The sequence below is a fragment of the Salvelinus fontinalis genome, chromosome 8, assembly GCF_029448725.1.
Source record: "Salvelinus fontinalis isolate EN_2023a chromosome 8, ASM2944872v1, whole genome shotgun sequence".
NCBI classification, from domain to species: Eukaryota; Metazoa; Chordata; class Actinopteri; order Salmoniformes; family Salmonidae; genus Salvelinus; species Salvelinus fontinalis.
This window is the reverse complement of record NC_074672.1, coordinates 16,479,963-16,502,331: the sequence shown is the minus strand read 5'-3', so window position 1 is coordinate 16,502,331 and position 22,369 is coordinate 16,479,963. Positions and strand designations below refer to the sequence as shown.

At 41.2% G+C, this 22,369-nt stretch overlaps 1 protein-coding gene across 1 annotated transcript in view; it reads right to left on the bottom strand.

Annotated features, from left to right (window-relative positions):
• Positions 1 to 377: 377 nt before the first annotated feature.
• LOC129860709 (diacylglycerol kinase alpha-like) overlaps positions 378 to 22,369 on the bottom strand; it is a 34,054-nt gene continuing 12,062 nt past the window's right edge. The window contains exons 4-24 of the mRNA XM_055931389.1: positions 20,826 to 20,958; positions 20,584 to 20,658; positions 20,414 to 20,463; positions 20,138 to 20,212; positions 19,865 to 19,981; positions 15,530 to 15,647; positions 15,038 to 15,126; positions 14,738 to 14,857; positions 14,277 to 14,375; positions 10,971 to 11,057; positions 10,676 to 10,749; positions 10,497 to 10,571; positions 7,831 to 7,916; positions 7,562 to 7,651; positions 7,189 to 7,349; positions 6,944 to 7,008; positions 6,725 to 6,815; positions 6,293 to 6,482; positions 5,907 to 6,024; positions 5,753 to 5,813; positions 378 to 5,596 (exon numbers count right to left, since the gene is read on the bottom strand). Of these exons, the coding sequence (XP_055787364.1) occupies positions 5,519 to 5,596; positions 5,753 to 5,813; positions 5,907 to 6,024; positions 6,293 to 6,482; positions 6,725 to 6,815; positions 6,944 to 7,008; positions 7,189 to 7,349; positions 7,562 to 7,651; positions 7,831 to 7,916; positions 10,497 to 10,571; positions 10,676 to 10,749; positions 10,971 to 11,057; positions 14,277 to 14,375; positions 14,738 to 14,857; positions 15,038 to 15,126; positions 15,530 to 15,647; positions 19,865 to 19,981; positions 20,138 to 20,212; positions 20,414 to 20,463; positions 20,584 to 20,658; positions 20,826 to 20,958 (2,052 nt within the window). The 3' untranslated portion in view covers positions 378 to 5,518. The remainder of the gene's footprint in view (positions 5,597 to 5,752; positions 5,814 to 5,906; positions 6,025 to 6,292; positions 6,483 to 6,724; positions 6,816 to 6,943; positions 7,009 to 7,188; positions 7,350 to 7,561; positions 7,652 to 7,830; positions 7,917 to 10,496; positions 10,572 to 10,675; positions 10,750 to 10,970; positions 11,058 to 14,276; positions 14,376 to 14,737; positions 14,858 to 15,037; positions 15,127 to 15,529; positions 15,648 to 19,864; positions 19,982 to 20,137; positions 20,213 to 20,413; positions 20,464 to 20,583; positions 20,659 to 20,825; positions 20,959 to 22,369) is intronic.

The following is a 22,369-nucleotide window of genomic DNA, read 5'->3' as shown; positions in this document are numbered from 1 at the left end:
TGCTAGGTAACCACATAAACGACGGCACTTTTTATGAATGTACTGGCCATGTGTATGCTGTCTAGTATATCATGGGCAGATATAGTCGAACAATGGGAATTCCAAACCACCCATTGTATAAATAGCTTTTAATAATCCATCTGTGAATGTAGCCCATCAACGTAGGTATAAAGTCATAGGGTCCTGCCAATGAGGCCCACACAGAACCGACCGCTGAAACGGAGCAGGTGGCGCCCCCCTGTGATCATGCATATATTTGGTAACCTGAACAGAGTTTGTGAGACCACAACACAATACCTTGATATTTCTTAGGCCTAACTAATAAAGAAACGAATAATCAAATGGTTACCTATTCATTCGATAATAACCACACCACATCATGTCACGATGGTTTATTGAAATATTTTTTAACATTCTCAGGATTTAAGATATGGCTAACCTCCAATTAGATATATTCAATAAGATAAACTGAGGCCTTGCATTGAGAGAGAAGTAAACAATTTGTTTTCAATCCAAACGGTCACTCAATATATTAAAACTAAAAGCTTATTTAAAAAGGACATTTAAGGTCTGCTTTTAAAACAATGAAATGTGGTTTGGCCTTGGGACAATGGGGCAAAGGGATTCCTGCTTACATACAGAAGCACTAATGAGTGCATTATCATTTCAAATAAAATCTGCATTAATTACGACTTGTGGGTATATTACCACAAGCTTTATGCATTGCAATTCTAAATATTTCATAGCTTAATACATCCTAGAAAATTCTAGACTTTCAATGACCATATATTTACACACACACACACACACACACACTTAGCAAGAAAAGAAACGTCCTCTCACTGTCAACTGCGTTTATTTTCAGCAAACTTAACGTGTAAATATTTGTATGAACATAACGAGATTCAACAGACATAAACTGAACAAGTCCCACAGACATGTGACAAACAGAAATTGAATAATGTGTCCCTGAACAAAGGGGGGGGGGGGGGGGGGGGGTCAAAATCAAAAGTCAGTATCTGGTGTGGCCACAAGCTGCATTAAGTACTGCAGTGCATCTCATCCTCATGGACTGAACCAGATTTGCTGTGAGATGTTACCCCACTCTTCCACCAAGGCACCTGCAAGTTCCCGGACATTTCTGGAGGGAATGGCCCTAGCCCTCACCCTCCGATCCGATCCAACAAGTCCCAGACGTGCTCAATGGGATTGAGATCCGGGTTCTTCACTGGCCATGGCAGAAGACAGCAGGAAATCACACACAGAACAAGCAGTATGGCTGGTGGCATTGTCATGCTGGAGGGTCATGTCAGGATGAGCCTGCAGGAAGGGTACCACATGAGGGAGGAGGATGTCTTCCCTGTAACGCACAGCATTGAGATTGCCTGCAATGACAACAAGCTCATTCCAATGATGCTGTGACATACCACCCCAGACCATGACGGACCCTCCACCTCCAAATCGATCCCGCTGCAGAGTACAGGCCTCGCTCGTTCCTTCGACGATAAATGCAAATCCGACCATCACCCCTGGTGAGACAAAACTGTGACTTGTCAGTGAAGAGCACTTTTTGCCAGTCCTGTCTGGTCCAGCGATGGTGGGTTTGTGCCCATAGGCGACATTGTTGATGTCTGGTGAGGACCTGCCTTACAACAGGCCTACAAGCGCTCAGTCCAGCCTCTCTCAGCCTATTGCGGACAGTCTGAGCACTGATGGAGGGATTGTGCGTTCCTGGTATAACTCGGGCAGTTGTTGCCATCCTGTACCTGTCCTGCAGGTGTGATGTTCGGATGTACCAATCCTGTGCAGGTGTTGTTACACGTAGTCTGCCACTGCGAGGATGATCAGCTGTCCATCCTGTCTCCCTGTAGCGCTGTCTTAGGCGTCTCACAGTACGGACATGGCAATTTTTTGCCCTGGCCACATCTGCAGTCCTCATGCCTCCTTGCAGCATGCCTAAGGCACATTCACAGATGAGCAGGGACCATGGGCATCTTTCTTTTGGTGTTTTTCAGAGTCAGTATAAAGGCCTCTTTAGTGTCCTAAGTTTTCATAACTGTGACCTTAATTGCCTACCGTCTGTGAGCCGTTAGTGTCTTAACGACCGTTCCACAGGTGCATGTCCATTAATTGTTTATGGGTCATTGAAAAAGCATGGGAAACAGTGTTTAAACCCTTTACAATGAAGACCTGTGAAGTTATTTGGATTTTACAAATTATCTTTAAAAGACAGGATCCTGAAAAAGGGACGTTTCATTTTTTGCTCAGTTCACTCACACACACACACACACACACACGTCAAAAGTTTGTACACACCTACTCATTCAAGGGTTTCTTTGTTTTTTACTATTTTCTACATTGTCGAATAATAGCGAAGAATAATAGTGAAAACTATTAAATAACACGTGGAATTATGTAGTAACCAAAAAGTGTTAAACAAATCAAAATATATTCTAGATTCTTCAAAGTAGCCACCCTTTGCCTTGACAGTTTAGCACACGCTTGGCATTATCTCTACCAGCTTAACCTGGAATGCTTATCCAACAGTCTTGAAGGAGTTCCCACATATGCAGAGCAGTTGTTGGCTGCTTTTCCTTCACTCTGCAGTCCAACTCATCCCAAACCATCTAATTTGAGTTGAGTGATTGTGGAGGCCTGGTCATCTGATGCAGCACTCCATCACTCTCCTTCTTGTTCAAATAGCCCTTACACAGCCTGGAGGTGTGTTGGGTCATTGTCCTTTTGAAAATCAAATGATAGTCCCACTAAGTGCAAACCAGATCGGATGGCGTATTGCTGCGGTAGCCATGCTGGTTAAGTTTGCCTTCAATTCTAAATAAATCAACAACAGTGTCACCAGCAATGCACCCCCACACTTCCTCCTCCATGGTGGGAACCACACATGCAGAGATCATCCATTGAGGAGGCGGCGTGGTGGTGTGGGGGTGCTTTGCTGGTGACACTGTCTGTGATTTATTTAGACTTCAAAGCACACTTAACCAGCATGGCTACCACAGCATTCTGCAGCGATATGCCATCCCATCTGGTTTGCGCTTAGTGGGACTATCATTTGTTTTTCAACAGGACAATGACCCAACACACCTCCAGGCTATGTAAGTAATATTTAACCAAGAAGGAGAGTGATGGAGTGCTGCATCAGATGACCTGGCCACAACCACCCAACCTCAAACCAATTGAGATGGTTTGGGATGAATTGGACCGGGAAAAGGAAAAGCAGCCAACAAGTGCTCAGTATATGTGGAAACTCCTTCAAGACTGTTGGAAAAGCATTGCAGGTGAAGCTGGTTGAGAGAATGCCAAGAGTGTGCAAAGCTGTCATGAAGGCAAAGGGTGGCTACTTTGAAGAATCTAAAATCAAAAAAATATTTGTTTAACACTTTTTTGGTTACTACATGATTCAAATCAAAATAAAATTGTATCTGTATATAACAAATGAGTCTTTACAGTGAAATGCTTACTTACAAGCCCCTAACCAACAATGCAGTTAAGAAAAATAAGTGTTAAGTAAAAAATAAAAACTTAGAGCAGCAGTAAAATAACAGTAGCAATATGTGTTATTTCATAGTTGTGATCTCTTCACTATTATTATACAATGTAAAAAAATAGTAAAAATAAAGCAAAACCCTTGAATGAGTAGGTGTCCAAACTTTTGACTGGTACTGTACACACACACATTTAAAATGATCCTACTAAAATAGAATAACAAATTAGAAAATGCAGTTAAAATAAAAACCTTGCTAAATAAACATTTCACTCAAAGTTTTCAAGCAGAATCATAGCACAGTTTTTTACTCCTTGATAACGCATTAGATGAATTTGGCTAAATTATTACACAAGGCACACTATAAGTTCTTAACTTGATGTCCACAGTTATATATTTAAGCTATCCTACAGCTGTAGTTTGTAAGGCTTTCATAATATAGACTTGCATTTTGGCAGAACAAAACATACGTGCTGAACTTTCTAAAAATGTTGGTCAACATATCTCTAAAATATGTACATACCAACTGTTTGACGAACCAAGTTGCTTCAGTCATTTAAAAAGGTCCAATGTAGCTGTTTTTTTATCTCAATATCTAATCATTTCTACGTAACAATTAAGTACCTTACTGTGACTGTTTTCACTTAAAATGGTCAAAAATAACTTCAAAGCAAAGGGCAATTTCTCAAGCAAGTATTTTGCTAGGACTGTCTGGGAGTGGTCTGAGTGGGGAGGGGAACCTGAAAACGAGCTGTTATAGATGCGATAAAGAGGTCAATGGAACGCAGGCCACGGGGGATAGGAGGATGCCGGATTGGTGGACATTCAACAAATCTGATCTAACAAAGTGGATATTCTTCAAATCCGTCACGATTGATGCATTTTAACAGGCCCACAATTTGGGCTGGGCGATATATCAAATTATTATGTTTTATTATGTTGGAACATTGCTGTGGGTACTTGCTTCCATTCAACCACAAGAGCATTAGAGAGGTTGGGTGATTAAGCCTGGCTCGCAGTCGACATTCCAATTCATTCCAAAGGTTGAGGTTGAGGTCAGGCCTCTCTGTGCAGGCCAGTGAAGTTCTTCCACACCGATCTCAACAAACCATTTCTGTATGGACCTCGCTTTGTGCACGGAGGCATTGTCATGCTGAAACAGGAAAAGGCTTTTCCCAAACTGTTGCCACAAAGTTTGAAGCACAGAATCGTCTAGAATGTCATTGTATGCTGTAGTATTAAGATTTCCCTTCACTGGAACTAAGGGGCCTAGCCCGAACCATGAAAAACAGCCCCAGACCATTATTCCTCCTCCACCAAACTTTACAGTTGGCACTATACATTCGGGCAGTTCGAGTTCTCCTGGCATCTGCCAAACCCAGATTCGCCTGTCGGACTGCCAGATGGCGAAGTGTGATTCATCACTTCAGAGAACGCGTTTCCACTACTCCAATGGTGGTGATAATCAAAGTTGTTTTCAACTATATTGAAGTTGATTGATGACTTGATTGGTGAAGATGATTTGATTTAACATGTATTGGGGTTGACATCTATACAAGCATTATACTCCTATTTCTACCTAAACATAGTGTGAAATATACAAACAATAGCATAAATGCAAATGTAGGCTAATTTTGCAAATTCTTTGGGATCCCCCCACCGCGTTTCCATGGCATTTTCCTTGTTTTGGTCAACTTCCATTGACCTCTTTACCACATCTGTTGAAACTGACAGAGAGGTTTGGAACTATTTCTAATCAGTCTATTCGCTAATTTACTACCATGGCCAAAACTCCTTCACAGCAAAACAGGCTGAAATGTTAGGCAGTCTCTTCAAACAGCTCTTACACTAAAAGGACATTATAATAATTTGCACAATATTACTCTAACCTCAGAGAGGAAATATATATAAAACACAGGAAAATCACATTTGACTGCACTGGGCAACAAAATGTACAATAATAAGCAAGTGTATACAGGCCAGCCATGTTACAGCTTGAAGCCAGGGAGCAGGCTACTACTTTGAGCTGAAGAAGCTGGACCGGCCCTGGGGAGCCATCAGCATACTGGCCTGGTTCTTGTGTGTGATGTGAATCTAAAGAAGGAATATGAGAAAAAGGTTGCTTTACTCAAATGACCATGTTTAACACCATGTTATATTAACAACATATTATTAGCATCAAGTCCCATGGTCTCTAGCAACTGAACCTGCTTTCAACTCCGCTTGCCAATCTGGCTTCCTAGCACTCACCGTACAGGGTGGCTGCATCCAGGGCTCTCCGTCTATCTGCATCGGTAAAGGTTTCTTAGTCCTGAGAGATGGACAGAGATAAGCAAGATAAGTAGTGGGGATAGAATGTTTTTGTATATCTCAGCCAGTCTGTACACATCTCACAAACACTCACCTGATTGTGATCTGGGAGGTTTTTGCTAGTCGTATAGCGCTCTTGAGTCCTGTATATATCTGTCCCATCTCCATGGCCCCTTCAAGGCCAACCACCTCCAAACGCTGGTCACTGACGTCTGTTACGGAAGATGGAAACACTGAACATTTAATTCACACAGAGAGGCAGTCTTTTTCAGCCTGAGACCAGCTGTTAAGATTCAAACATACATCTCAACCCATCCAGGGTCAAGGGCCTCTTCCAATGAAAATAACATTTATCTTTTAACAGCTGTGACATGAGAACTAACATCTCACATGATATCCTAACAATATAATTTACCAGACACACCCTTTAACATTTTGAAATCTTGAGCCCTTGGTAAAAGCCAAGGGATATCGCTGTACCTTGTCCACTGACTTTCAAGACTTCAGGGTCAACAATAACCACAGGCATTTCCTGAGGATTCATCAAGCACTTGCATTCACTCTTCTTGGCTTCTCCCCACAGGTTGGATCCACCGTGCATGCTGGGAATGTTGAGGACAGCGATCCCCTCCATAGAACGGCCACTCAGGTCTAATGGGGTGCCGCAGCACTGAGGGACGTACAACATCACAGACAGAGCAACTTAATGAGATCCCATAATGAAATAAACATAAGGCATATCGCAGAACTATCAGGTCACCTGTGTTAACCACAACCTTTATGTAATTCTGCACGCTAAAAATATGTGCTTGTTTGCAGACTATGTTGAGGTATGTGTTAAAGTATATATGTTTTTTTAGAAAGCTACTGTGTTTATGAGCTGATGCACAGCTGTTTGTTTGCCATCCTCACCTCAATTGTAAGACATTCATTCAGTTTCTTGCATGAAGCAGAGATGGTCTCTGAGGTGGCAAACTCAAAGTACCACAACTTGTTCTTCATTCTGAAATATTGAACAACATTCTTGGATAAACGTAGGGTCATTTACACCATGCACAAGGTGACTACCCCTAAAAGGTTAGTCCCCACATGTACTATAGGACTCTGGCCTGGTTATTCAAATGTGTTTACCTGCTGTTGAATTTCTGGGGGTGTTTCTCTCTCATCGTATGAAAACGGTGGGCAATAGAGGCGTCCTGTCAACATACAAGTTCTGAAAAGTTGATAACAAAGCATTCTGGTGTGTGCCGTAAGTACGTAGCCTGGTCACACATTTGTTGCTGTCATCTATGTGAAAATTGCCATAGGAGTTGTCAAGACAGCACAAACTGATCTGGGACCAGGCTAGAAGTTAATTCCCCTTGTTCCTAACTCACCACTCCGATGGAGAAGTAGTTGTTGATGATCTCATAAGGCACAGGGTCTCCTGTCTCCTGGGGGTCCTCTAGGATCACCTGTACATTCCAGCGGTCCATCAGCACCGGGGTGCTGACCTCGATCTCCTTCAGGATCCGACACAGATCTGTCCCATCATAACCTACACAGACCACAGAGGTACACTATAAGGGATAATTCTGTGCTACCAACGGTCCCACACACAAGTACAAAAACATACAAAAAACTAAGATGAAACACCAAGAGACAGTGATTCTTTCATCACATATAGTAGAACTATGGACAGCAAATACTGGATATATGATCCGTGAACACACAACAGGTCTAGTGAAAAAAGGTCAACCCTGTGCTCACCTCCTCCCCATCTAAGACAACGAGCGAGGTCATTTCCTGTGCCCAGGGGTAATACAGCCACAGGTGGCCGCACTTGAAGATTGGCTTTGTCTGATTGAACCAGAAGGGGAGAGAGATCAATATTACTCATGTCTACTACACGGGATGCCATTTCTGTAACATGTTTGAGTCTCTGGTTAGGAAATTCAGTTTGTACTCATAGACAAATCAACTTCAGTGTATCGGCATGTATACCACATGGTTTACCAACATTGTGTACTTGACCCCACCTATGGCATCAAGTATCCAGCCCACAGTGCCGTCCCCTCCGCAAACCAAGATCCTGTAATCCTTCAGATTCCTGAAGAAGCACAGCCTGAAACACAGATGTAATATTATGTTATGGGTGCAGGACCGGACCTAAAAGAACATTCACTGATGGTTATGGCATCTCAAACAGATATAAGCCATTCAAGTCAACAAAGAGAGGAATTGTATTTTTTATTTTTGGGGTGATTTCTAAACATCTCTACTAAAACAAAAGATAGGTAAATAAATCTGATAGAAAATGCTTAACAAAGTCATCAAAAACATTGAGATAACCCATGACTAACATCACGGTTATATGTGCAAAACACCAAGTTTATATCAGACACCAAGATCACAGAAGATGACAAAATTTGAGGTAAAATAACTCAATGAACAAAAACATCTATCATAGTACCATTTTGGGAAGATCAGTGATCTTTGTAGTTTTGTTCAATTTGGGACCTGGATATCTTTCTCAGCTCCTTATTGATATTAGTGCCTAGACCATATGCCTACAACAGCACATCACATTTTAAGACATCAAAACAGTGAATTTAGTGAATTTACTGTACAGAGAATGACCTCTTGTTTTCCCAATTTATTCTAGTTGTTGAAGTCCGCACCGAAGACAGATGTGCCTTGGTTTTCAGGAGACTGTAGAGGTTTCATTTATGTTGAGAGGTAGGAGGGCGACCAGCGTTTCTCATCTCCACAGCTGTTGCTATTCTCTCCAGGACATTCATCCTATTCTGCCTGTGTTCAACCTGCCGCTGCATCATGTCATTAACGGTCTTCACATTGATTGCCTGTTGCTGCTCAGCCTCAATCTGTGATAGTATCTGATAATTCAAAACGTCTATAACTGCATGCCCTACAGCAGTACAGTGCAGTACAGCATTATTCAATAATCCTTTATTCTTTCTAGCTCTGAGCCGGTCATCTCGCCACCTATGCTTCACGTCGCTTACTGTTCGCCTCACGCCCCCCACTGCATTGATTTCCCATGTAATACTGTCTCAAATTCGATGCCATTCACCACTCCATTTCCCATGAGTAAGATATTTTCGTGGCGCATTACCTCCCTGCTCAACACTCTCTTTCGCTGAAATTATTTTTTCGTCTGTGTTTGTCTTCTTTCTTTTGAACATGCAGAGCTGCCTTGCCTCGCATAATTTATAGCCTGTGACTGAGCCTAATTTGATCAAAATCCATCGAATTTGTTGAGGAATGTATTTATTCACACAATGTTGAACTTTGAATGAGATAGCAAGTTGCTAGCTAGGCCAATCCTCTGTAGCCCCCCGAAGTTTTAAAATAAAAGTATTCACCTAAAAGGGGTGAGGGTGCCGTCTTTCGGATGGGACGTTAAACGGGTGTCCTGACTCTCTGAGGTCATTAAAGATCCCATGGCACTTATCGTAAGAGTAGGGGTGTTAACCCCGGTGTCCTGGCTAAATTCCCAATCTGGCCCTCTGGCCCTCAAACCATCATGGTCACCTAATAATCCCCAGTTTACAATTGGCTCATTCATCCCCCTCCTCTCCCCTGTAACTATTCCCCAGGTCGTTGCTGCAAATGAGAACGTGTTCTCAGTCAATTTACCTGGTAAAATAACGGTAAAAAAAAAAAAAAAAAAACTTTAAAAACATTTAATTGTATAACATTTTATGAATTTATATAATATTCTAATGGCCTACACAGTAATAAGTTGACTTTTATATAAACTTAGGTCAATTGATCAGTTTACTATAATTTTCGTGGTTTGAATACTTAAAGGACCTCTACTGTGAAAAGTTTGAAGAACGTTTCAAAGAATCCACTAGACTACTGTAAGAAATTGTAATAGAGACTGGAAACTAGTAATAACAACATTTCAACATAAGCCATCGTTTATACAAAATACACATACTCCTCATTTCTCTTGGACATATGCTGGACTTATTAAGACACCAGCTACAGACACACTCAATCCCCCCCCCCCCCCCCCCCCCCCATGATAACCACAGACACACACAACTCAAGGTTGGAGCTCAAGACAAAGAACTATCTCAGGAACCAATGGAACGTTGACACCAGGCCTGTTCGGGACTACCCAAGACCCAGATCGACCAATCGGAAGGCCAGACTTCCAGATCAACCTGCTTTGCTTGTTGTCTATATAAAACTGTACAACTGCTTAAACTGTCTCTCTTCCGACGATTCTATACGAATCAGACAGAAGGAGCCGTGCGGCACGATTTGCCAGATATCCTCACACTGAATAAAACTGTCTTACTAAATACTGTTCCACCCTGTCCAGCCTATTGACTTGGTCTCATTTCTCTAGTAACGAATCATCAACACTACCATACTTTAAAAAAAGTTAGCAGAGCTGTTCTATAATTTTGATGCATGCTTTCGCTTTAAACTAAAACCGTTGCACTCAAACAATAAGATAACATGAAAGTTTCTGGTAATGAAATTATATTAAGGCTCACACACAATCACACTCCCAAAAAGTAAACGTCTTAAATGTAATTTTTTTAGATTCAAAGTAGCTAAATATACCTTAGTTGTCCAATTAGTGATGCATCACAATAGAGTCGTTTTTCATTTCATTCTCATACTGGTCTCTACCATATGCCGTTATCCATATGGGAAACCTTACCCTGGTCCAGGTCCACCATTGGAGAGGTTATACACCTGCCGTGGATTCAGCAAATACTGAAATTTGCGCAGAACTCTGAAATAAAATATAACTTGTCATTGTAAAATACGAAGATTGACATGGTTTCATAGTATACTATAAATTCCCATTTGTGTAGCAGTGCTCACGAGTAGCCTCACCTTTCTCCCTGCTTGCCTCCACTTTTAGGGTTCACAAACACTAGAAGAGGATGAGTGTCTGGTACCGGATTAATCTGTTCAGGGATAAATAGTTACAGGTTACAGCAGTTTCACAAATGGAGACAAGATGTCTACATTGTCAGTGTATTCAGATGGAATATAGCTGTGAGGAACTTCCTAGTGACAAACTCTAAACAAGGTAAAATAGTTAGACACTGCTGTTCATGTGCTCACACCAAGTACTATCCAGCGGTCCTGTGACAGGGAAAGGCCTTGACAGGGTACTAGTATGTACCTGAAGCACCTGTCCATCAGGAGTGGTGTTGTGGTCACTGTCGTCGGCTGAGCTTGAGGAGCCGTTCTTTATGCTGTTTGACCTCTCCTAATGGGGCAAATGGAGAAATGGACAGGCAATTAATGTATTCTTTAATCATTTGTTACTTTTATTTCAAACTTTTTTTTAGGTATTTTCTTAAAACTGCATTGTTGATTAAAGGCTTGTACTTACGTATTTCACTGTAAGGTCTATTGTCTGTTGTATTTGGCGCATGTGACAAATAACATTTCATTTGAATTGTGCAAAGACCAAGAGGGGTGATTCATCACGAAAGTAGAACAAAAAACAACATTTAATACATATAAGGGTCCTTTGGAGGAAGGATTGTTGACATACACTGAGAGTATAAAACATAAGAAACAACTTCCTAATATTGAGTTGCACCCCTTTTTGCCTTTAGAACAGCCTGAATTCGTCAGGGCATGGACTCTACAAGGTGTCAAAAGTGTTCCACAGGAATGCTGGCCCATGTTGACTCCAATGCTTCCCACAGTTGTATCAAGTTGGCTGGATGTCCTTTGGGTGGTGGACCATTCTTGATATACACACGAAACTGTTGAGCATGAAAAAAATCCAGCAGCGTTGCCGTTCTTGACACACTCAAACCAGTGCGGTTGACACCTACTGCCATACCCCGTTCAAAGGCACTTTTGTCTTGCCCATTCACCCTCTGAATGGCACACATTCACAATCCATGTCTCAATTGTCTCAAGGCTTAAAAATCCTTCTTTAAGCTGTCTCCTCCCCTTCATCTACACTGACTGAAGAGGATTTAACAAGTGACATCAATAAGGGATCATAGCTTTCACCTGGATTCACCTGGTTAGTCTATATCATGGAAAGTACAGTGCTAATGTTCCTAATGTTTTGTACACTCAGTGTACATTTGAATCTTAAAACATAATTGAGAAATAATTAATTGAAGTTAGAATATTTGTGACATTTTGGCCTTACCCAGGACTTCTTCAATGTTCCAGCTGTATGTGCTACAAAGCAAACATTGGTTTCATGAAGCTTTACCGCTTGCTCTGTAATATATGAGTAGTAGTATTATTATAATTTTATTTTGTTTGTATTTTTACCCCACTTTTTCTCCCCAATTTCGTGATATTCAATTACGATCTTGTCTCATCGCTACAGCTCCCCAAAGGGCTCGGGAGAGGCGAAGGTCGAGTCATGCATCCTCCGAAACATGACCCACTTCTTAACACCCGCCCGCTTAACCAAGAAGCCAGCCGCACCAATGTGCAGGAGGAAACACAGTTCAAATGACAACCGAAATCAGCCTGCAGGCGCGCGGCCCGCCACAAGGAGTCGCTAGAGCGCAATGAGCCAAGTAAAGCCCCCCTGGCCAAACCCTCCCCTAACCTGGATGATGCTGGGCCAATTGTGTGCCGCCCTATGGGACTCCCAGTCACGGCCGGTAGTGACACAGCCTGGGAACGAACCCGGGTCTGTAGTGACGCCTCAAGCACAGCGATGCAATTCTTTAGACCACTGCGCCACTCGGGAGGCCTATAAGTAGTATTTTGATTTCAATAATAATTTTCTTATATTCATTTATGAATATTGAAAATATCAAATTCTTGATTTGGCAAAATGTTCAATATCTTGTTAAACATGATGATACTCTACGTCTACAGGACAGGAGGTTGGTGGCACCTTAATTGGGGAGGACAGGCTTGTGGTAATGGCTGGAGCGTAATCAGTGGAATGGTATCAAATACATCAAACACGTGGTTTCCACGCCATTCCATTGACTCCATTCCAGCCGTTATTATGAGCCGTCCTCCCCTCAGCAGCCCCCACTGATCAACGGGCATATCACAGTTCCAGATTTGGATCTCTGCTACTTTTAGAGTTATGATCCAATTTGTATGCATTACCAACAGAGTGAATGTGAAAATTGATTCAAAATGGTTGACCTCTGCTGGTAATTTGCAGAATGTGCAATGATACAAGTAAAAGGAGGAGTGTGATTGGTTACTATGGCAATTTCTCTGTTTAAAGCTGCACTATACAGAAATCGCTCTGCCATTTCAGTTTGTGACAAAACAAGCAAGTATAGTGTAGAGAATCTTTGTACCATCTAAACCGTTGTGAAATATTTTCCATAACAAAAAATATTGTATTTTCATATGTTTGAAGCTGGTGTACAAAACCAAAAGTAAAAGACACAAAAATTTATGAACTGGAAGCCTAGAAATAGCACACATAGAACAGATATACCACTTCTTAGACTTGCTTTCAATGAGATTGACAGATCTATAACTCACATTTCTATGTGCATTTGGTCAGGTCGCCCAAAAAGTTACATATTGTAGGTTTAAAATGGGTCATAACTTTGATACGCCTGTAGAATATTATGTTCAATGATATATTGAAAAATTTGCCAAATCTAAAATGGCATCTTTTCAATATTTATGTTTATTTATTTCAATATTCATAAATTAATGTAAGAAAATTGTCATTGACATCAAAATACTATTCATATTACAGACACCAATTTTTGCTTTGTAGCACTTACAGATGAAACATTATGAAGTCACAAATGTTCCAATTTGAATTAATTACTTCTCAATTATGCTTTAAATGGGAAATCTGCAGTTGCTACATCTATTTTTGGACTTATAAATTAATGATATATCTTATAAATGCCTCATGAGCTTAGTTCAACTGCTGTTACTCATCAGAACTCCAAATATGAGCTCTCTTTCTCCAATGTTTGTAAACAAAGAAAATGTAAACAAACACAAAACTATCATTTTGATATCATGGACGGTCAATCCTGACTTTGTCTATGAATTTGAGAGCTATTAAAATTCCTCCAACCCCATCCCTCAGCTTTTTACTGAACCATGGGTGGGAGGCCACTTTGTTATTGTTCCTACTGCTGATTGCTGCTTTAAGATACAAATGTCAAATATATTTCAACAATCCTTCATCCAAAAGGACCCTTTGATTAATTAAATATAGTGAAAATCCCAAATCATGGTCTTTTTTGTTCTAATTTCATGAGGATCCCCCAGAGGCACAAAATAAAACAAGAAGCAATGACAATATGATAACCAAATGTATCGTTTCTCAAGCTGGAAATTTGAGATATCCTACTATTACCATTGCATGCGAGTGAATGTTATTTTTAAGATAAGAAAAAAGTTATTTCGCACAGTTGAGGTTCCTAAACATATATCTGTGAGCTTTAAACAGTATATTCCATTTTACAGTGTTGGACAACTAACAGGGCAGTAGGTGATCCAGTACCTTTATAACAGGGTAGATAGCCCAGGGGGGGAGGATATGGTCTCTGAGAGGTCCACAGTTACAGCTGGAGGGCTCCTGGGAGGCACAGTCATCATGGCGCTGTAACACAGCCAGAGATATAGCTAGCTCTTATCAAATTATTAATGAATAAAGCCAATAACATTTTATTTCTAAAACCCTTTCTACATCAACAGTAGTCACAAAGTGCTTATGTTATATATATTTATTTTTTTACAGTTGTGAGTCTTTTATTTTTATTAAAAAAAAACAAAAAAACACCCCAGTGTTTTATTGTTAAAATATGTAGTTCCAGACGTAGCTCTTTCAAAACCACTCCATTAACAGATATCACAACAGATTGTAATGCAAATCCTCTGCGTGGAAGAACACATCTGGCCTAATAATTCCAAGTGGCCTGACTCACACGACCACAGAGCTACTCAGGAGCCCTCCCTCCTCACCATGGAGTGGCACCAGACACAGTGTTTTCCCGTCAGCCCGTGATAACTCTTGATCTTCTTCTGACACTTGTCACACTTCCCAGAGTCACAGTTCCCACTGACCCAGTCATGGGTTGGAACCTGAGGCAGGAGACACAGGCCCAGTAAGATGCAAGACAGACATACTGTACATAAACAGGGACAAAGAGAATGGCTCAGACATTCAAATTACAACATACACTAAGAATGAAGAGGCATTGGAAATATTAAGATAACATTTTACAATGGAATTTTCAGTTGTTTGGAAAAAAACACTCCTACCCCTGTGTCTTTCTTAGACTTGACATAGGTCCTTGTACAGGGAGCTGGGTTTATGTTGGCACACCGTCCATGGACCGTGTATTTACAGCCTTGAAAACAAAGGCAAGTAAACAATGCATTACGTGTCTCCATTGTTGAACTATTATTGTCATTCTCTCTCGTTTATTGATTTAATTAATCATGTTAGTCAAGACTAGAAACGAGGGTGACGATTAAGTAGGCAATAAACATTGCCACTACATTGTTTTTCTATGAAAATTATTTGGAAATATACTGCAATGCAGGGATGTCATAAGTCATTATGACATATCTTAGCATACATTTTAGCATACATTTTAGCGTAATCCGATTATGAGTATGAGATTTCATTAACTTGCTTTCAATTACATGATCAAGATAGATGTCTGTCTTTCTGCTCAAAAATGAGCTTTGAGTGGATTGAGAATGTTAAATTGTACTGCCCTCTAGTGGTGAGACTAGACAGTGACTCACAGGTGCAGCAAAGTCCCTGTTTCCTTAGTCCTAGCAGCATGCTCTGACAAACGTTGCAGTAGACAGGCTTGTTGAAATGCTTCATCCTCCACAGGTGCTGCCCATCCTTCTGAGTCATCTGGGGGTGGAGGGAGAGAAAATACATATTACGTTATCATCAATGAAATATATAAAGTATGTGCTTTTGAATCTATTTTTATGTAGTTTGCTGACAATTTTTGCACACTTCTAGAACAAACACTGAATCTCAGAGTAAATGTCTATACTCCGCATAATCATATCATATTAATCATATTTGGAAAGCACTATGTAAGCAATGCAAGCATTGATACACATCTCATTCTAATATTGGCTCATGGTTGGAAATTGGGGTGTCATCTGCCATTAGTGATTCTATTAGCAGCAAAAATAATCAACACCAATCCTAACCCAGCTAGCACATTTCCCATTGGGCACACATGTCACTTCCACGTCTCTTCCACATTGGTTCAACATAATTTCGTTGAAATGACGTTAAAACAACATTGATTCAACCAGTGTGTGCCCAGTTCCTTGGAAATTGTGGGAATGTGTGTAGGGTGTTTTTGGTTTTCAGATTGGTCGCGGGAACTACCTTTTCTGACCGGTAAAACAGATTTTTTCTAAAACATTCTAAGAACAAAAGCGAACATTCCAGACCGTTCTGGAAACATTGTTTTTAGGTTGCATGGAGGTTCTGAGAACCTTTACTTGAGTTCCTTGGATGTTTTCCTGGGAGGTTTTAGTAATGCTCGGAGAACGGAAATTATAGGTTATTTGAAGCTAATTAAACAACATTCTGAGAACATTTTCTAAATGTTCTGAATGTTTTCTTATGGTTATTAATATAAGTTCTTAACACTAAGAACAAAATGTAAAGGTTATTCAGATGCTTTTAAAATAACTTCCTTAAAACCTTTAGTGAATGTTTCAATAAGACTTTTAATGACACTGCAAGTACAGATAGAAATGAATTTGCGTGAAAAACATATTTCTATTGTGACGCAGCATCAGTGAAATTCAAACGTATGATCAGCTATTCTCTATCCATGGAATTAGTATACTGCGCCACCAGGGTAGAGCTAGCATACCAGGGTTTTTTACACATACAAAGCTGTTCATTTTAGTCTATTCAAACGGACCTCATTTCAAAGGAAACAAGCACTCATTAAGTGTCAGGTGTGGCCAATTAGTGTGCACACTTAAAGAAGATAGAGAGTGCCTCCCGGGTTGCTCAGCGGTCTAAGGCACTGCCTTGCAGTGCTTGAGGCGTCACTACAGACCCGGGTTTGATCCCAGGCTGTGTCACAGCCGGCCGTGACCGGGAGACCCATGAGGCGGCGCACAATTGGCCCAGCATCGTCCGGGTTAGGGGAGAGTTTGATCGGACGGGATTTCCTTGTCCCGCCTCGCTCTAGCGACTCCTTGTGGTGTGCTGGGTGCCTGCATGCTGGGTGGTGTTTCCTCCGACACATTGGTGCAGATTGCTTCCGGGTTAAGCGGGCAGTGCAGGGTTGTGTTTTGGAGGACGCACTCTTCCAGAGTCCGTAGAAGAGTTGCAAGGGGTGAATGTAAAATCATTTACTGAAAATGCTATATTTAAATATCTAATTTACATAAGTATTCACTGCCTTTTGCTATAACACTAAATTTTGCTCAGGTGCATACAATTTCCTTTGATCATCCTTGAGATGTCACTACAACTTGATTGGAGTCCACCTGTGACCAATTTAATTGTTTGGACATGATTTACACACTTGTCTCTATAAGGTCCCACAGTTGACAGTGCATGTCAGAGCAGAAACTATACCATGAAGTTCAAGAAACTGTCCGTTTATCTCCGAGAAAGAATTGTGATAACGTCTATATCTGGGGAAGGGTATAAGACAATTTATAGTGTTCAAAGTGTCCTAGAGCACAGTGGTCTCCATTGGGAAACTACCCAGATTCTGCCTAGAGCTGGCCGTCTGACCTAACTGAGCAAGAAGGACCTTGGTCAGGGAGGTGACCAAGAACCCAATGACCACTCTGGCAGAACTACAAAGTTCCAAGGTTGAGATGGGAGAACCTGCCAGAAGTCTCTACAGTACTTCACCAATCTGGGCTTTCTGGGCCAGACGGAAGCCACTCCTGAGAAAAAGTCACGACAGCACGCCTGGAGTTTGCAAAAAGGCAGGTGAAAGACAGAGCATAAGGCAAAACATTCTGTCGTCTGATGAGACAAAAATGTAACTCTTTGGCCTGAATGCAAAGCACTATGTCTGGGGAAAAAAACAGGCACAGCTCATCACCTGTCTAACATTATCCCTACCTTGAAGCATGGTGGTGGCAGCATCATGCTATGGGGATGCTTTTCAGCGGCAGGGACTGGGAGACTGGTAAGGATAGAGGGAACAATGAATGGAGCCAAATACAGGCAAATCCTTGATGAGAACCTGCTTCAGAGTGCAAACAACCCGAAACTGAGGCGAAGATTTACGTTCCAACAGGACAATGACCCCAAGCATACAGCCAAAGCAGCGCTGGAATGACTTCAGAACAAGAATGTGAAAGTCCTTGAGTGGCCCAGCCAAAGCCCAGACTTGAATCCCATTGAACTCTGAGGAGAGACTTGAAGATTGCTGTTCACCACCACTCCCCATATAACTTAACAGAGCTTGAGAAAATCTCCTAATCAAGATTTACGAAGTTGATACAGACATACCCAAGATGACTTAAAGCTGTACTCGCCGCCAAGGGTGCATCAACAAAGTATTGACTCAGTGATGTGAATACTTATATAAATGAAATATGTCTGTATTTAATTTTCAATAAATTATCAACCATTTCTAAACATGTTTTTCACTCTTATTATGGGGTATTGTGTGTTGATGGGTGTGATTTGTTGAATCCATGTTCAATTCAGGCTATCACAAGGGAATAAGTCAACGGGCATGAATACTTTCAGAAAGTTGTGTATGTTTTTAAATAACATTCTTAGGTTTTCTGAACATTACTAAAGTTATTGTGGTTTTTATGGAAAGTTATAATTTTCTGAGAATGGAATGAATGTTTTTAAATAACACTAACAAGGTCACAGATTATATATGCCCTTATCTAGATTAGACAGAAATCGACAGTAACAAATGCTTTTACAAACATTGGTTTGAATGACTCATGGTGCCTCAGCTCAAAGCCAGACTTTCAGTCAGTGTATGTGTATGAAGCATAGCCCCTGAACTCAGCAAAGTGAGAGAGCTCTGACTCTCATTGGTGGCCTGAAATAGCCGGAGGGGAAGTCCCTGGCATTGTTGTAGGGGCGCGAGAAAGACCAGTTTACAGTTCAGACCTTTAGTCAGCTAGCCAGACAGTCCACTTTGCCGGGAAGTCAACTAACAGACCAAGAAGCAAACTGCATTATCAATAAGTAGGCCTACCCACTATACCAAGATATTTTCTCAGATGCTAGTATTTCCAAATCACAGTCTTGGGAGATCAGAGTGCTGTGCCACCCCAATTAGTTTAGTTGTTTCAAACATAATCACTTCCTCTTTATACTGTAGCAATCAATATCTATTTCCTTCCTTTCCGTTGTAGTTACTACTAATTGATGAAGATGGTGATGTTAGATGGAAAAGTAACAGCTAAAGTGGAAAAAGCTTAACTCACTCTGCTGGTGGTGCATAGATGTGGTATATGTGAAAGATGTGACATTAGCAGGCCCGCAGCACTGAGTCAGCAGAAGGGTGTTGCAGAAGGCGAGATGAGGGGGAGAGAGAGTGTGTGCGCTCTCTCACTCACACAGAGAGACAGAGAGACAGAGAGACAGAGAGACAGAGAGACAGAGACAGAGACAGAGAGAGACAGAGAGACAGAGAGACAGAGAGACAGAGAGAGAGAGAGAGAGAGAGAGAGAGAGAGAGAGAGAGAGAGAGAGAGAGAGAGAGAGAGAGATGAAAAAGAAACTCCAGAGACTGGTGGAGGCTGTGACATATTGCTAAAGCTGGTAGAAAAACAGTACATTAGCAGCGTAAACATGCATTAGGAAATAAGATCAAGGGGACGCATCATGTGTACTCCTCCCAGCCCAGGCTCCACACAAAACCTGCTGACGCAATAAAGAGGAATGAGTGATGGATTGTCCAACTCCTACCTTCAGCCCTAGTAACACCAGGGTTGTATTCATTAACGCACACTGTAGCAAAATGTTTTGCAATGGAAAAAAACAAGCCTTTCTTATTATTGGACAAGTTCAGGTAGTTCCTCCCTGTTTCAGTTAGTTTTCTTCCATTTTGTCCCTAATGAACACAAACCAGCAGGTGAATATGGCTCACCCACCTTCAGACCCAGTAACACCAGCAGGGGGACGTTGTTCATTCCTCCCTCCACCCACTCATCCAGAGAGACCGTGCCACTGCTGTCTGCGTCGATGGCCATCATCATGTCCTTCAGCACCTGAACAAATGAAAGTGCCTTATAACTTAATGTCTAAATAAGCATTCTTGAGTGGCTGTTTGTGCAGCAGATATTTGCAGAAGACTTTAGGTATTTTCCCCTCTATTAAAATGATAGTCAGTTATTGTTAGAAATCCCAAATTTGACCACACTTACTGGTCTCAGCTCAGACACATCCCAGCCAAGGTAATCTGCAGCGTGCATCATCTGAGCAATGATCCGGTCCACCTCCTGGGTTCATACAGGCAGGAGAGCATAAGTTATTGTTAGTTGAAGAACTGATATACCTTATGGAAATTAAAGGGTATAAGGTGATATCTCCTTCAACAGCCAGTCATTAGATGTTATTACATTGTTATTACACTGAAATGGGTAATCTGGTACATTACCCATTTCTATGTAGATCATAAAAAATATGACTAATTGCCTTACGGAGCTGTCAAGGACGCCATTGCCATCTCTGTCGTACAGTTTAAAAGCAACTGAAAGAGGGAGAAATTGGCATGTAAAAATCTTGGACAAAGCCATCAAACAAAATATCTATAAAAAGAGACTGCAGTATGGAGCTGCTACATGGTGGAGAAAACAGGATCAAGACTCACACTCCAGCTTGTCTCTGGGCTGGCCATCCTCCAACAGGGAGAAGTAACACGAAACGTCCTTCAAAAATACCTCTTCTATGAGAGAGAGAGGAGGTGAAGGAGGAGGGGGAAGTTAACACATAGAGCACACAATATCATGTGCAGTCTGTGGACTTTGATAAATGAACTAGCACCGAGAATAGTGAAACTGCTGATTATAGTCAGACAATAATATGCGTCTACGCGAGGGTAAATAAACGTACTAGCATTGTCCTGCCCGTCAGGTTCAGTTCCGCTCTGGAAGGATCGAAAGAGGCGCTGGCAGAGATCCTTAGGGAAGTCCTCCACCTCCAGATAGGTCTTCAGGAAGAGACGGAAGCCCTCCTCATTGATACACTGAAGCAGAGGATGGGATATCAATCAATCAATCAATCAATCAATGATTCAAATGATTGATCAATCAACAAAATGGGAAGATAACAGAGATATCATGATTCTTATCAAAACATTCTGATTTAGGACACAGTGATTTGGGTGCAGATAATAATAATTCCTAGACGTTACAATGAGGGGATTTGGTCAAAACTTTATTTTTTTAACATTTTAGTCATTTAGCAGACCCTCTTATCTAGAGCGACTTACAGGAGCAATTGGGGTTAAGTGCCTTGCTCAACAGATTTTTTTCACCTAATCATCTCAGGGATTTGAACCAGTGACCTTTTGATTTCTGGCCCAACGCGCTTAACCTGTTCTGAACCACAAACTTCATCTGAGAACTTTGTCTGTATCTCACACTATAACAGGTTGGGAGATACCCAAGAAAATCACATTTCATCCATTTGTGCCGCCTGATATTCCTGGAATAACTTAGGGGGAGTAATTTGCTTAAGGGCCATAAATGAGAACTCCCTCTGGAATACTGAACCACAAACCCATTTCTGGTCGTAGTTGCTTTTCCCTGGGTGATACGCTAAAGAACTGCCCCAGTAATACACTGTGGTACCGCAAGGCAGCCCAAGCTCAACGGCAGCCGCCCGCACCTCTCTGATTCAGAGGGGTTGGGTTAAATGCGGAAGACACATTTCAGTTGTACAAATGACTAGGTATCCCCCTTTCCCTTTCAATGCTAAGAAGACTTGGGTAGAGAAGGAGAGAAAGGAAGAGATTCCCGACAACAGAGTATACAGTACATAACCATACTGATCAATGCTTTTAGTCAGATTTTCCACTTAATGACTCTACTTCGAGAGTTGCTGCTTCTGTCTCATCATCCTCATTGAGAAATATCAGTCTTTCTGTTCTGTAACCCATTGTTTCCCCTAGCTTAAGTCCGTAAGTCCCAGTTGCTATGTGTTGTTTTTATCCATCTTATGAGAGAAGATTGGATTTACCCTAATTATTTGGCAAATCCAACTGCTGATATCGGCAATATTGGAAAGCCTGTCCCGTTAAATCACCTAATGGCTTACTCTGCATGATGCCAGCACAACGTCAGTCAGAGAACTTGCAGAATTGGCACAATTTGAAGAGGTAATTTCCATTAGTACCTTCAGCGGTTTGCAAAACTCAATCAACCCCTGAAGACAATTCTCTCCTAATTGATTTGATTTATATACAGCGCTCTTAGGTAGTCATGTCATATTCATCAACATGATTAATGTTTAAATTTTTATAGATTTTCTAAAAAGAAAACCAATGGGTATCACATGAGCATAACAATCACTCTCAAATGTCACGGCAAACTGTGTATTAATGTAGTAATGTACCACAGACATTTATCAAGAGGGACTGAGAGCAGACATGAGTT